Source organism: Pituophis catenifer, unplaced genomic scaffold (assembly GCF_029215685.1).
Source record: "Pituophis catenifer annectens isolate HBS135680 unplaced genomic scaffold, rPitCat1.0.hap2 SCAF_3, whole genome shotgun sequence".
NCBI classification, from domain to species: domain Eukaryota; kingdom Metazoa; phylum Chordata; class Lepidosauria; order Squamata; family Colubridae; genus Pituophis; species Pituophis catenifer.
In genome coordinates, this window is record NW_027256883.1 from 158,769,414 (window position 1) to 158,785,442 (window position 16,029).

A 16,029-nucleotide genomic window follows, 5' to 3' on the forward strand; every position below is an offset into this window, starting at 1 on the left:
GAGGGGAGGGCAAGGGGTGGGGCCAGCCAATGGTGGGATCACTTGACAGGGAGCCACAGCAGAGGGCCCAAAGAGCCGTGTGTGGCTCCGGAGCCGCAGGTTGCTGACCCCTGGTTTATACCAAAAAAGGAAGAACTATATTCCCCCCCCTTCCAGTTATATGGAACTGTAACTTCTCTCTAGTCCTATCTCAGTAGCAGCACAGATTGTCTTTGAATGGCTATCCTTTTTATGATTTCCGACTGGCAGCATTAATAGACTGATACCAAAAGGGCTGGAGTGATACAACAAAGTCTTCCTTTTTTATTTTTTATTAAACATCAGATCAAGAAGTTGTACATACAAAATAAAGAGACAGAAGAATGATACTTTTATGGCAACAAATACTGGGTGAGTAGGGCTTGTCTGGTCTTCGAACCAGTTTCTCGGGATTTTTTTAAAAAAAAAAACAACCAAAAAATTGGATTCAGACAGTATGTAATTTTAATCCACATTTCCTAAACTACGCTTCATCTTAACCCCTGCCCCATCCATTCCCTCCCTGCCCCTTTTAGAACTAAGATGCACTGGAACAGGGGAACACAAAGACATTTAGAAAAGGGAAAAAACTATTTTGCTCCTGCTACACTCCATTTCATTGGACCGAATAAACATTCAGATGGATGCAAAGCACTAAGTAGGAGATAAAGTAGCAGAAACTATGGCAGAAAGCTGTCCTCAAGAAGGCACCAACCTAAGCAGAGGCCAGCAAAGACAGTAGTCTTGAAATAAAATTCAAAATAAAGACACATATGCAGACTAATTGCTCCTGCTCCTCAGATGACAAAAAATAAAAATAGAACCCTTTCTATTCACAGAGAATAGAATTCTCTTGTGTTAAATTCACAGAGTAATACAACTCTTGCACAAATCAATTCGTTTGCATTTGGAGAAAGGCCAAAAAATAGAGCATTTTACACTGGGCTCAACTGGCTCACAGTTTTGTTCCAGCTTCCTGGGGTCATTTTGTATCCCATACTTAGAACCATGGTACGAAGTAGCAGAGTCAAGTAATGTGCTGTGGCTTATAGCCAGAGGGCCAAGTCCATACCCTGATGGCCTTGAAATGCTGAGGTGTATCTGGCTTTGCGGTTGCCACCTTGGTCTCCTCTCTTCCAAGGTTGTGTGTTGTGGTAGGTCTGCTCAAGCTTTTGTTTGTTTTCCATTAGTCAAACCCCACCCACTTGTCTTTTTTTTTTTTTTTTTTTTTTTTGCCAACAATGCTGGGGTAAAACCTGAGAAACGTTCCTATTTCTCAGGTTTGGAAATGCTTAGCCCAGCCCACAACACATTTCAAGTATCCCCAAACAAACAAACAAACAAACAAACAAAAAAGAATAATTATAAATAATTAGAACTTTACAATTTAATAATTGACACATATACTATTGTATTTACAGTATCATAAATGCTTCTGTTACTTTTAGTAAAGCAATCCCTGAGAACCGTTAACTTTAGTTTTTTTTAATTAAGGATTTTCATACGCACACACTTGCACACATACTAAACCAACCACCTGCAGCCTATTCCCACCCACCCCTCGCCCCCGTTACTCTGGAGTCAACTCATCCTATTCCCCAGCCAAGCAAATAGTTTGAAGTCTGGCAAATCTGGAGGGTACCAGGTTGGAGAAGGCTGCACTAAGTGGTGATGCCAGTTACGGCAGGATGCACATCTCAAAACCCACCAGCTGAGAACACAGATGGCAGCGCAAGAGGCTGAGTAATGTGCTTCCATATTGGCTGCTTTTCTGCCTCCATCCACCATGCTGTTTGGGAAAGAGGTATTCAGTTTCCTAGTTAGCCTTTTGGTATTGCTGAAGTGTTTGCAAGTAAGTGGTCATTGGGAAGCAAACACTTCCTGTCATGCTACTTTTGGTTTATGTTCCTCAAAGAATTGGGAGATTTTCTACGATGAAAACTACAGTTAGTCTTGCCTGATAAGCATGATTCCACCAACAATGATCAGGGTTTCTTCTTCCCTTTTTTCCCTAACACAGAAGTTCAACCAAATCGTTCTCGCACTAGCAACATAAGCTTCTTCTTGCCCTTATAGATCTGCTTAAGGTTGTCTATGAACTGCGCAAACTGAATGTGGCCATCCTGAGCAAGCAGGAAAGTCTCCCGAGCTTTGCTCAGAAACTCAATAAACTCCCCATAATGCCGTGGGCTGATGTGGGTAAGACGGGAGTGTGTGGTATTGATGTAAGCGCTTATTGTAGCATCCAGCAGTTGGCGCAAAGGTGCTTTGTCCGTTGACATCAGTTTCCCAGAGTTCCTGCGACCAGGGATGCCAGCAAGGCCTGGCGCTGTCATGGTGCAGCGGCGCAGAATGTCAGATAGCACTGTGGCACAGTGCACGCTCTTTACTACCAATGGAATAATAGCGGCCAGCTCATTCTTACCAAGGGAATGGCTGAGTGCACATGCCCAAAGCACATCATTGATGGCAGGGTGTGTGTCCTGGTTATAGGCAAGGTTGAGGTGTGTCATGGCAAGCGAGGCCAGCTTGAAGGCCCGTAATGGGTACCCGCGGTGCTCCATATACCGTGCAATGGTGAAGAGTTGGGAATAAGTCATGCCGGTGGATGCAGCATCTATAACAATTTGGTAAGCAGTCTCAAAAGCAATGTGGTCCTTCTCACAAAGGGTAAGAGCCGAGAGTGCACAGTTTTGCGGATCCTTCATGGCACACTGCAGGGCCAGCGTGCGAGCACAACTAGCCAGTTCTTCTCGCTGTGGATAGTCCAAGCTGAGGCGCAAGATGGTACTGTGGGACATCACTGTTGCTGCTACTATGCTAGTTGCTTCAGTAGGAGTAAAGAGTGAATACCAACTCTGCAAGATGCTGACCAGGGCCCGAACACCTGCAAGAAAGAATCACGAACTGCTCAGCCAGTAGGGAAGAATTAACAAGGAACACGCAATGGTAGTAAGTAAACTGAGGAATAATTGTATTTTTCATCAGGCTGGACTTATAGCACTAAGGCCATAATTCTGTCAGAAGACCAATATTGCAGTCAATTATATTTTTGTCTCTCACCATTTTGAAAGTAGCAGTTAGTTTAGCATTAACTTGTAGGAGATGACCTCTCTTTTTTTACAATGAATGTTTAAGCTCCATTGTGAAAAGATTAAAAAGATTACTACCCGTGTTTCCCCGAAAATAAGACCCTGTCTTATACTTTTTTGAACCCCTTATTGGCCTTATTTTCAGGGAGGTCTTATTATTTTGGGGTACATGGAGCAAGATGGAGCTCCTCTTGCTGTCTTACCTGATTTCCAGCTCTGCGGTTAGATATTTTCGGGGAGGGCTTATTTTCAGGGGGAGGCTTATTTTAGCGCATGCGCTCAAAAGCCCAATTGGGCTTATTATCAGGGGATGTCTTATTTTTGGGGAAACGGTATAATTTGAGCTACTTACTGAATTCAGTTGGAAAATGTCATATTTCTTATCCTATCTTCATTTGATATTTGCTACCTAGGGAGTCAATATTGGGAGAAATAGACTATTTGAATTAGAAATCCCCAATCTTTGTCATGAATTAGGATATTAGTTGTCATCCAGATTTGGCTCTGGTGCCCAAAGCATCATAGTATCTTTTAGATGAGCAGAACATACTACACATGCATACCTTCCTAATGTTTGGGGAATTCTAGCTCCCAGAATCTCAAGCCAATGTTGGGAAAGGCTGAATTAGGCTCACTCCAGGCTGCAGTCTTCATTTTAAGTATGGGTTTGTGAAAATACCTACCAACTTCTGTAGCACAAGTCACCAGCCATCGCACCATCTCCCTCCGTCTCCAGTTCAGTGTTGATAAGGTCATGCGCATCACCTGCAACATTAGAAATGAGTAGAAAATATATTTTTCACCCACCAGTGATATCCAAAGAAATGGTTGCATTCCCCTAGATCAGCATATCATAACAACTTAGGTTGTTTCAACCTGTTTTGGAGATTAACAGGTCTGGCTATTAGCTTCATAAACTGCCTAGATTGGCCTAATTATTCAAATCAGGGGTCCCCAATATTTTTGGCTTTGTGGACCTGTGACGGCAGCGGGGGGTTGGGGGGTGGAGAGTGGATGGTTCTGTGTGAGTGGCAGGTGCACATGCAGCTCCATTTGCACAAGCAGTGGGCATGCATGCGTGCTTTTCGCACAAATGGAGCTTTGCAGATTATTGCCTGCTGCTTGTGCAGCCTGGTTCTGAACGGACTGTGGCCTGGTACTGGGTCACAGCCCAGGGATTGGGGATCCCTGATTTAAATGGCCAGTATGCCCGAAATCCTGTAAGAGAGCAGAATTAGCGCTTAAGATCACAACTCAGCAGACTTTTTCTTTGGCTAATATGGGCATTTCATTAACCTTCCGAGGCAGGTTTCCGACTTACTATAAAGATTTGGAAACTATTCATTTTTCCTGATGATTATGAATGTCCTTACTTGTAGCCCCAACTCCAGTGCCACATTAAGTAGTGTTGTATCGGCATTACTATCAGCAGGTGTGGCAATCTTAAAAGCATCCTGAGCCAGTTTGAAAATCAAGGAAGAGGAGTGGATGTTCTTCTGAATTGCTTCTAAGACAGTCCTTAGACGCAGCATGTCACCTGCAGTATAAGAAAGTTTATCCATTCGCTGGTTACGTCCACAATAAACCTTTCTAAAATAATAGTAAATATCTTCCTATGTAAACTGGGTAAACCTAAGTAATACTATTCTTATTTTGTATATCCTGCTAGAGAGAAATCAGTTTGAGGGATCAAATATTCAACTATAGATTTCTTCTCAGATCCATCAGTGTCTTTCCACTTAGCCTTTTTCAGCTCGAGCAAATATACCAAGGGATTCTATGACAAATCTGCATTTTGCCTGTTTCTAGATCCAAGTAGAGAAATAAGCACAGATATGGCGCAAAAATAAAAGGCTGCAACCCAATGTATATCATCTAATCTGAACTGCAATCATAAATTTCCAGACAAAAATATGCTAGTAATATATTGCGTTATAAAGTCAAAACACAAGTATCCCCGTCCCAAAGTTTCACTTTTAGATCTACAGCAGGCAAACATATTTTTAAAAATTCAACTACAGATAAAAATATTTCTTATTTGGAATAGGTTTGGAGACGCCTTTGGTCACAGAAGCCCAAAGCTTTAATTTCCTGGCCTCAGTTCACTTCTAGTAGCTAAATGTCCATCTGTCTTGCTAGGTGGATCATCAGGTCAGAACCAAAACTGCTATCAAAAGTGATTAGAGTGTAAAACATTGTCAAGAGTGTCATGCAGAAAGCAAAACAGTGGTGAGAGCCAGAAACCGCTCAAAGGAAAATGAGACAAAGAGCAATTGGGTTCTAGTATAGTTCAGCAAATCTATAGCTAATGAGCATGATTTGCTCTGGTTTGTATGAGAACTGTATTTCACGTAACATCTGGCCAAATATTAAGCACAGTTCAGGAAAGGAACCGGGGCCAGAAACTGATGAACCCTACATAAGTGGGAATCCCATTAGATCTACAGCTCTTATATAGAAGTCAAACCAAAGAAAGTATCTCAAAGCTTTCCTCAATAGTTAATTAGGAAAAATAATTGCCTGAAAAGGGGACATGTGGAAGCAATTATATAAGTCACACTGAGGTAGTTTGTCCCATTAGCCCAGGGGTCCTCAAACTTTTTAAACAAGGGGCCAATTCACGGTCCCTCAGACTGTTGGGGGGGTGGATTGGCTGGGTGGCTGTGGCTAGGTGGGCATGTGACTAGGTGGGCATGGCTAGGTCATGTGACTAGGTGGGCGTGGCCAATTTAACAGTCCATTAAACAATGCACACAAATTAAACTTTAATTTATTTTGCTCCTGGGGGTGTTTTATTTGCTTTTATTTGCATGTTGGTCTTTTGGTTGCTTTTTCTTTTTACTAGATTATTTTTTTCAGTTGTTTCGGAGTCTAGCGGTCCACTTCAGGAAACTCAGTTTTGCAGCAATTCTTCTCAGCCCCAAGGAGCTTGAGAAATCTCTCTCTGTCTCTGTCTCTCTTTCTTTGTCTCTCGCTCTCTCTTTCTCTCTCTCTCTCTCTCTCACACACACACACACACACTTTCTGTCTCTCTCTCTCCCCCTCTCTCTTTCCTTCTCTCTCTCCCTCTCCCTCTCTTTCTCTCTCTTTCTTTCTCTCCTTCTCTTTCTCTCTCTTTCTTTCTCCCTCTCCCTCTCTCTCTTTCTGTCTCTCTCTCTCTGTCTATATCTATCTTCTGGAGGCAGGGAAGGTGAAAAATGGGTCATTTTTGCCCATTTTTTGGCCTCCTGGGGCATCGGTGCGCCCCGTTTTTCACCCCCACCTCCCCACCTCCAGAAGCATTCTGCAGACCAAAACCAGGCAAAAACAGCTCTTTTTTGTACAAATTGACTTTCTATTAAATTTTTCTTGACCAGCTAGTGAATATTTCACCTGGATCTCTAGTGAACTATGTACAGTTCTATTAGGAATCCTTCACCCACCTTTGGCTGCTGTCAGCATAGTGGAAGCAAGTTCACACTGTTGTGATTCCAAGTGCCCCAGAGTAAACCAACGGGGATACCTGCTAGGGACCACTGAAACAATGTGGTGAGGATGTGTGACATCACCTGAGGGAGTTGTCTCCAAAACTGGCAGCCTAGGAAGAACAAAGCCACAAGGTCAATAGAAGGATATTGTACCTGCTGGTAATCATATTAAATCCTCTCTGTATTGTCTTCTTGTGGCATGCTGGGGGAGAATGATGTGGTAAACCTTTCAAAGGCTTTCTGCAGCATATGGTTACAAATTAGTCTTGAAGAAATTGGAAAGGTCACTAGAAAACTAAGAAGGGATTTAAATACTTGTAGAGAAAAATAAAACTTTAAACATATACATTTCTTATAGTTTATGTCCGAGCAAAACCTGATTTGCACTGCAGTTATCTAGTTCTGCTTAGTGAAGGGAATGCATGTGTACTTTCTTGCTGGCTATCTTATGCACTTTAGAGCCACTCATTTACATGTTTATATAGATAGTCCTCAAGTTATGATGATAATTGGGAATGGCATTTCCATTGCCAAACAATGTCATAAAGCATGATATCATGTGACCGTATCGCTTAACGACAGCAATCTCAGCAGTCTCTGTTGCCATTGTTAACCAAATCCCACTGTTGCTTTCACTTGATTTTCTTAACAAAGGTGGGGGGGGGGGAAGAAGGGTACCAACCTCATGGACCGCAATGCCAGCTTGTAGGCTAGGTCAGCATCATGGGGCAGTAAGGCAGAAAAGAGGTACTTCGCAAAAGTGTGCATAGGTACACTTTCCCGGTGGATGACTTCACCAAGGCCGCTAAAGGGACCACCTAGGCAAGAGCAGAAGCACATCAGTGTCTCTCCTTCAACCAACTTTATTTATTTAGCAGGTTTATGTCTTATCTTTTCATCAAGAGCTCAAAATGGCACACATAGTACTCCCTCCTCCAACTGTCCCACAACAATCCTATGAGGTAGATTGGGCTCAGAGTATGTGATTGGTCCAAAGTCAACCAGTGAACTACCACAACTAAGCTTCGACTTGAACCGGGGTCTCTAATTTTATGACACAAATGGTTTGGAGATATTCCTCTTCTTGCCATCAAACTGAAAACCAGATCCTCCTATTCATCTTTCTGATATTTTCAACTCAGACGTTGTGGTTAGAAAGGCACAGCTTGTCTTCTTCTTCTCCTTCCATTCCCTATCGCAATGACCAAGTTATCCATTAATTCCCTCTACTTTTCAAAGGAAACTGCAGACACATGAATACACAGGCTTTAGAGCCCACAGTGGAATGGGGAGGGAGAAGCAGCATATTTTAAAGCAGCACAAGCATTGACATGGATTGTCTTCTAAATTCAACTGCCAGAGCCTTCTAGACAAGAAGCTACAGTAACCACTGCAAAGGGCTCCTGTTTCAGTAAAGGAAAAAGCAAATAAGCAGGGAATGAGGAAACGTATACATAAAAAGTTCACATTAAAGAAAATATTAGTGTAGTACTAATGCTCAGAAATCCAGGACACAGGATCTAAACTACTCATTGAACAAGATCAATAGACAAATCAATAGAGCCAGATCGATTCCCAGGGAGGACATATTAGAAGACAGACCACAGAAATAGAACAATAGAACACAATTGGTTGTCACCTACAGCTCACAGCCCAAACCACTCAGATGTGTTATTAATAATCTACAGCTTATTCTGAGCAATGATACTGAATTTTCTCAAGCACTGAGTGCCAGGCCTATACCTGCATGCAGACAACCACTCAACCTGAATCAGATTCTCACATTCAACAAGAGATAACACGGGAACCGGCTCCTGCAACAATCCCAGAGGTCTACTTTGCCCTCACGTCTATGCCAACAGCCCTGTCACAGGACCAACAGGCAGACACAAAAGATTAGAGGCCTTTCATATGCTTTTCCTCCCGTGTGATATGCCATGTGTACCATCATCTGCCAGCAATGCCCTTCTGAATGCTACTATATAGGACAAATGGGACAAACTTTGTGCAAAAGAATTCATGGACACAAATTTAATATCAAGACTCAAAACAAGGACAAAGTAATATCGGAACATTGCAACTCGCCAGGGTATATCACTGCAGATCGCAAAAGGGCTGTTTTGGCAAACCTGGACTTTTAACAGCACCATCAAGCAAAGGGAATCTCAGAACGTCTCATCAAACACAATGGTTTTGTAATACGTAACTGTTGCTAATTAATAAGGTTTTTCAATCTGTTTCACATAGAACCTGCATCACCACCGGGTCCTGCCCTCCACCCTGTTCCCCTCACTCCAATTCTACCTACAAAAATCTAGCCACTCTGTGCATCTAACGAAGTCAGTTACAACTAATAAAAGTTTGTATCTCTCAATAAAACTGGTTAATCAGAAAAAGATTTCTAGTCTCCTCCTCTTTTACTAACTCAATTCTCTTCCTAAAATCTTTAATACTATGTAATCTGTTTTATCTAATCCTGATAAATAGGATTCCTGGGAATCCTATTCCCAACCTCTTTTCCAATACATATCACTATCAATTTTTTCTATTCAAAAGTATTTTGATACCATTATCTCATTGGCATATGCTATTGTGACCAAGGGACACTGACCGGGTTTCCGATATGGAATTTACTAGAATCTAAAATTTTTTTCCTGGATTGTGGACACATTTTTGTCTCTCATGAGTGACTGGCAGCAGCATCTCAGTTCTCTCACCTTCCAGAAGCAGAATGCACTGCTTGCGTAGGGTCTGCACCAATACAGCATCAAGCTCCAGCTCTTGCAGGCAGGCAATAATCTGTTCCTCATTACGCCACACTTTATCTTGCGCATAAAGGCCTTCTGGCATCACCCGTTGCTGCCCCATCCCCATCAGTGCCACTTCCAAAGCCAGAGATAGGTAGGATTCCCCACTCTCAGGGCAATTGTTCGCCACAGGCACATGCTGATACACTGGAGGCTTTGACTCACCAGCATCTGATGGCCAAGAAAAGAATTAAGAGGACAGGTGGATCCGACTCCATATAGTACCATAATTATAATTTCTTCTCACGCCTTCCAAGGTACACAATCAGGTTGGCTCTATTAATGCTATTGGTCCAAACTTTCCACTCACAGTGCAACACAGTGGCTGTTTTTGCTGCACCGCATGTGCTCAATTATGCTGGTGCAGCTGGGCTGAGCTACACAGCTCCATTAATTCCATCCCACACCTTCTGAAGTACACTGCATAGGAATCATAAGGAGCATTACACAAACCTTTGGACTATGAACAAATTAAAAGAGCGAAGTTCTTTTGCTAGTAGCTGGAATATTTTCTGGAACTGATTTTTCACACAAAGAACTTTATTTGATATCAATTCCTGAGGAATATCCTGTGCTTAGCAGGAGAAGTCAACCATGCCAAGTGCAGATGCCAAAGAGCAAAACATCAAAGATGTCATATTATCAGCTAGAACTAAAGAGTCTAACAAAAGTCTAAGGGCTATTGGACAGCTGCATCTCCTCTCTCACAGGACTCTTCCAATTTTCTCTTCCATTGAAAATTGTGAGCTGGGCTTTTCTCATTTATTCATATACATACAGCTTTTAGACAAAAAAATAGGCATTCAATAACAACAGGAATCTGTGGATGGCTCCAAACTGAACATAGGGAAAAAGAACAGAAGCTGGTTTGAATTCATTGTTTGCAATCTGAAGTTCTCATTCTCATACCTGAAACATCAAGGCTGTTTTCATCCTCTATTCGACATGCTTCTGTCAAAGTGAGAAATAAGCAGCCAATCGGATTGAGAGGATGTCCTACCCAGCTTTCCAGGTTTGTGATGGTGGTTGCTCCTCTTTGCAATAGTTCTAGAGGACAGCACAAAACAAGAAAAAATCCCAGAGTAAGGCCACACAGGGCATCCTCTTTAGCTTCATTTTCCAAACCACAATGCTCAAAACTATCCCTGAAAACTTCATTGTGACAAGGTTGTTCCAACAAGGTTGTGCCCAGTTTTGGCTTCAGTTTTATTCCATGTATTCTGTGTTTAAAAAATTCAATGCATTCTGTGTTTACAAAAAGACCAATGGCCAACTAAGTCCAACAGCACCCACTTATGCAAGTATCCTTTATATGGGCAACAGCAACTTCAAATGGACAGTCATTTTTTTAAAAAAGACAGTTGCAAAAATAATTGCTCTACAGCTAAAATTTGTTTGGAACAATCAGGGTAGCAACCCAGGGATCTGTTATGTTCCAAACAACATAAAAATAATGTATCAAGAAGCCCAAATTAACATTCAGAAAGTTGGATTGGTACCAAAGTCACAAACACAAGCTAATTCAAACCTTTCTTCTGATGCTTGTATATCTCCAGTTGCCTCTGTTGCTGCAGTCTCAGCGTGTTGATTATGGCCACAGTTAGACGGAGAGCCTCCTTGGGGTATCCATGGGACCGTAGGGCATCAACCCGGGCACAAGCAGTTGGGACGTGTTCTGTGGCATCAGGTAAGGATAGAAGGCCATTAAGCCTCAATTGGAGACAAATGAATTATACATGCAGTCTATGCCAAAGAATCAACTGAACACTAGGAATTTAAAGCTAAGCTTTATTTATATATTCTGTTCCGTTGCATTTTTCCCCCTTAATGATGACTAACATGTAGAAATAGGCCTTTTGATGGTTGCTGGTTTTCACTTTGCCTTTTTCATAGTGCAGCACTGAATGTGTGTAATATGCAGCTCACGTACTATATTTCAGCTCTTATATCTTCCAAATCACTACTATCCTAACCTTGTGTTTTTTAATAAAAGCAAATAAAACCCATAATGGTATAATGTTTATCCATGAAACAGATTTTTCAACTCCTTCCTTTCAAAAGATAACCCAAATACGCAGAGGTAATATTTCTCCTGATTATAGTATATTATATTAAAAGATTCCCCCTTTCAGAAAAAGAAGGCAAATGAGGGAACAATTGTATTGTAGCATAGCCTTTTCTCCTAACATTCTAATTTTATTGCAAAAGGAAGTTGCCTGTGTATGTTTTGAACCTCTCCTGGTCCCATAGTCTTACAATACTACATTTGGCATTCAAACTGAGCCACAGTTACAATTCCATCCTTCAAACCTTCTCTTTACTCAAAGCTCTTTATGAAATAGAAACCTGATGTAGTCTTCTATCTTTTATAACTTCTGCTCAGCCTCTAGAATACCTCTCTGGAAGTGATTTTGTATCAAGTGTACATTCTGTGCCATTCCCGATAGTATTATTACCAGAGAACATCGTGTCCTGTGGCAACACAACTGCATGGCATAGAAATTCATCTGTTCTTGATTATTATCCATCCCGTCCCCCTTCCCCAAAGTCACGACGACTTGGAGAGGAACAGATGACACAGACTGGTTGGAAAGCTGCAAAGAACTTCTTCCTCTCTAAATGTCCCTGTCATGGGGAATGCAGACAGAAAGTCACAGGAGTGGACAATCTGTGAAGAAAATATTTTTGTAAGGTATCCCAGGATCTTTTAATGACAACTTCATTCCTTTTTCTTGCCTTCCTCCAAATCCTCAGCTGATTTGCTCCATGTTTTTAATGTTCCCGAAGAAAATGCTTGGGTCCCTTTCAAAAGAGTTTGTTCATTGTAAGTACAGTATGCACACCTTTTTAAAGCTATATCATTCAGATGTTGCTGGCAAATCAAAAACAAATCCTCAATGCTCTCAATTTCCTCCAGGAGGAGCTCCAAGAAAAAGAAGCAAGAAGATTGGACAATGCATTTCATTTATGTCTTTGGCAAATTCAAATGATCTATCCAAATAAGGATTGAGGAGGAGAAGGAAGATGGCTATGAACTTTTGTCACCTGACTGAGGTCCCATGCACCAGTTTCTATATCCCAGAATTTCTATATTCTGTGCTACATAGGTCTTACTTTCCTAAGGAAGCTGTAAAGAAGTGGATCTGTTATATTATGATATGGGATTAATTTAGCACGGTAAGCTTCATTGATCTAGATGAAAAGCCCGTTACAGTACAATCATTAGTAATTTCAGTGTTTGGCTACAGATTTCAGTTTTAATGCCTTTCATTTAATTTCAACCAATTTGTTATTTTGTTATTAGTAGAATTTCTGGTCTAGTTAACAGTGCACTATTGCATTTAATTACAACATCAGCAAACTCTTTCCATACTGAATTACTGAATTCAATACACAGTATCCCAATATAGAGCTAGGAAAAAAGGGGCTACCTTAGACTCTGTGAGTATTCAGTATTACAAGTGACTAAGTGCCAGGCTTCTCAAGTTCTGGAAAGTAAGTAAATGAAGTAGGTCTCCTTAGAGAGGGACAGCACCCACAAATGCAGGAATATTATTCTGTCCTAGAGAGATCACAGCTTTTTCTTCAACAATATACTTTTTTAAAAAAAATCTGCACAGCAACCAGAACCAGGAAGCTTACCCAGCCACAACGGTTGTCCTTGTGAGTTGAAAAGAAGGCCCTCACCCTCCCTGGGGTAAGATGGAGAAATGTAGAAATCACTGCTGATTATTCGCTGGAGGTGACTGTCCTGCCAGTGGAGGTCACAGCCTTCAATGGCACGAGTGAATACTGTGCGCCGTGGCCTTGTTAAAGAGCCTATGAGGAAAAGAACAGGTAAGAACATAAAAACCCAAGCAGCATCCTCCTGGATCAGACTCCTACCCCATCCAACATGGCATAGATTCTCACAGGGGACAATCAATTGCACAAGGAAGCCAACTAGCCTTCCAGCAGATGGCCATTGAAAGCAGTCCCACATCCATCAAGGCTAATTAGATATAACATCCAAGTACAGAGTGGTCTTCCCAAACTATTTCCCCTGCTTGGGGCAATCAATTGGTCACAATGGACCTGTTTACCACCAAACTGCTCACATACGTTAAAACAGAACATAGGGCAAGGAAAGTACAACTCAATCCCTGACAGAAGGGCTAGGAAGAGTTCTAAGCAGGACATTGAACCAAGCACTATATTCTTTTACACACTAGTACAGGAACTCTACGCTGTGCTGCGCTATGCTATTCACACAATTTTTAAGCTGCCTTTTGGCATTAAAAAGACAGACTTGGAGGATATCAAAATCTTTGTACAACATTCCAGGTCTATTGTCACTGTAAGAAATCTATTAGCAGGATTTGTTGCCATTTACAATATAAGGTCAGGGCAAGAACGCTGTTGCCGTGCTACGTTAAAAATATATCTCCCAATATCAACAAGATTTGGGAACTTTGCACTTGAAGATTGTGAAATCTAGCCCCTGATATATATTAAGTAATATGAGTCAATTTTTATGCATTGAGCTTGCACCGAGTTCAAGGCTGGGCAGGAATATTTGAGACTGCAAAGCATTCAAATGATGCTTTTGCTGAGTATTGTTAGTAAAATCGTTATAACAAAATATTGTTATAAAATCCAACTATACAAATTATAGCATTTCCAGCACAAAACAGCACGGGGAAATAATTGAGGAGACAGATAAAGCTGACCAATTCTTTTCTACACTGGATAATTTCCAGTTAATATGACAACAACAACAATAGCAAAAACAACAACCTACAGCAGGGTCCATCCACTGCCTGGTACTGATAACTGAGCAAGAATACAGGGAGGGAATTAAAGAGAAAATCAGGAACAGAGGAAGAGACAGAGAGAGAGAGGCTATTAAAATATCCCATTATGAGGGTGGGAGATAGGAAGAAGGCAAGATTTATAGAGCTCTGACAATCTGAATCAAAACCATTTTCCTTCAATTGGGACATTTTAATAAGGACTAGGCAACCCGTGCCCCACTGGGTCATCCTTTCAAAAATAATCCCTTACCTAAACAGAGAAACAGAATGATCACTGGCCAGCAAAAAAACTGTGAGAGGGGGCAGTGATTCCCAACTTCCAGCCAACTTCCCCAATGACTTTCCTTGTAAAAAGCTGGCAAGGAGTGTTGCAAATGATGATCACATAATTGCAGCTGATTGTGCCACTATGGCAGCGCAGCAGCATTGAAGCAGCCACAATTTTGCCAAGTTTGTCCAATTTTGCCCATAAGAGTCACAGGTCCTGAATTCTGTACATTAGCCAATTTGAGGTAGGTTGATTCAAAAATTGTTGCTCCATGATGCACCATTTCACCTAATTGAAGGTTACGAACCATCAAACAGACACAAGAGTTTTAGTAGTACATCCCTTTTCTTTGCCTTCAGGCAACATTCTTTTGTTCATTGATCTACCAGCTGAAATGCAGAACAGTCCTATGCCATGAACTAGATTTCTATTAATCCGTAACTGGGATGTCATAAGATTATTTTTAGCTGTTTATGGAAACTAGAGAAAGATGTTACATAATAGACAGTGAAACTATCTCCGCCACACTTACTTTGCCTGTGACTAGAGCTCTGAGTAAGTGCACTAGTGATGTTGGGAAGTTCATTGCTGTAGTTTCCATCTTCCAATGGACAAATATCCATATCACCCCACTTCCGGAGCTGTCGCAGCCAGCATGCCTTTTCTTCTAGTGTGCAGTGGGGATTTAATACAACACACACCCATAGGGCCCCTGTAAGAGCAAGACAAGTGCTGAAATGTATTTTTCTACTTGAGCAGACAACAAGAGTCCCGTTCCCCCCATAGGTTTATTGCTTTGAAGAGTTTGGAAATGTTTACATCTTGTTTCAGGGAACTGCACTGAGCCCAGAGGGAGAATTTTATAAAAGAAACTAGCTAACTAACTCAATAAAACATCTTCCATAAATCAGCTTAATTGTATCCCTCAGAGCTGAAAATGGAGAGGCAATGTGCATCCGAGATTATTTCTGTCTGCCAGGATATATCGACTGTTTGAACTGTACTTCAAAGAGTGCTTAAATGTATGCCAGCAAGTCCCAATGTTGGAAACCCCACATGATAGCCTGATTTCTATACTGCACATTTAGTCCATTTTAGAAAAGCAGTAGGCAAGTGGCATTTGCCCCATAATCAGCAGCAACAGTATAATTACTGCTCCCAGTACTGTAGTTCAGATCTGCAGGTCAGTTAATGCTGTATATCTAAGAATACATATTAAGTATTTTTTGGCAAAAGAATCTGAAATTAAGCGAAGACTAAAGGAACAGTTGCCTTTCAATTGAGTTTCACTTCTGATAATTTTGTGGCCAGGAATGAATATAGTTTTCTTGACAACCATATGGAAAAAATGTTTTATTCCACAATGATTTTTTTCAGTTTCAAATCTAACCTTCAACCCTTGCATTTTCTAATGGTCTCCGATCCCAACCGGGCTCAACACTTAGGTTTTTCAGGCCAGTTGAGGTCAATTAGATGCTGATGAGGGATACAGATATAAAGCCAAAAAAACCACACTTAACTCTGGATGGTTATTTAGAGTTTTAAAAGAGATTATGAGTTTTATGTGTATCACATGATTTGTGG

General features: G+C 41.2%; 1 protein-coding gene across 2 annotated transcripts in view; it reads right to left on the reverse strand.

The window, feature by feature from the left end:
• Positions 1-318: 318 nt before the first annotated feature.
• ZSWIM5 (zinc finger SWIM-type containing 5) overlaps positions 319-16,029 on the reverse strand; it is a 132,137-nt gene continuing 116,426 nt past the window's right edge. For both annotated transcript variants that reach the window (XM_070941389.1, XM_070941388.1), the window contains 10 exons: positions 14,978-15,157; positions 13,027-13,203; positions 10,913-11,059; positions 10,294-10,431; positions 9,295-9,555; positions 7,260-7,395; positions 6,533-6,687; positions 4,484-4,647; positions 3,794-3,875; positions 319-2,905 (listed from right to left, as the gene is read on the reverse strand). In XM_070941389.1, the coding sequence (XP_070797490.1) occupies positions 2,043-2,905; positions 3,794-3,875; positions 4,484-4,647; positions 6,533-6,687; positions 7,260-7,395; positions 9,295-9,555; positions 10,294-10,431; positions 10,913-11,059; positions 13,027-13,203; positions 14,978-15,157 (2,303 nt within the window). In that variant the 3' untranslated portion in view covers positions 319-2,042. The remainder of the gene's footprint in view (positions 2,906-3,793; positions 3,876-4,483; positions 4,648-6,532; positions 6,688-7,259; positions 7,396-9,294; positions 9,556-10,293; positions 10,432-10,912; positions 11,060-13,026; positions 13,204-14,977; positions 15,158-16,029) is intronic.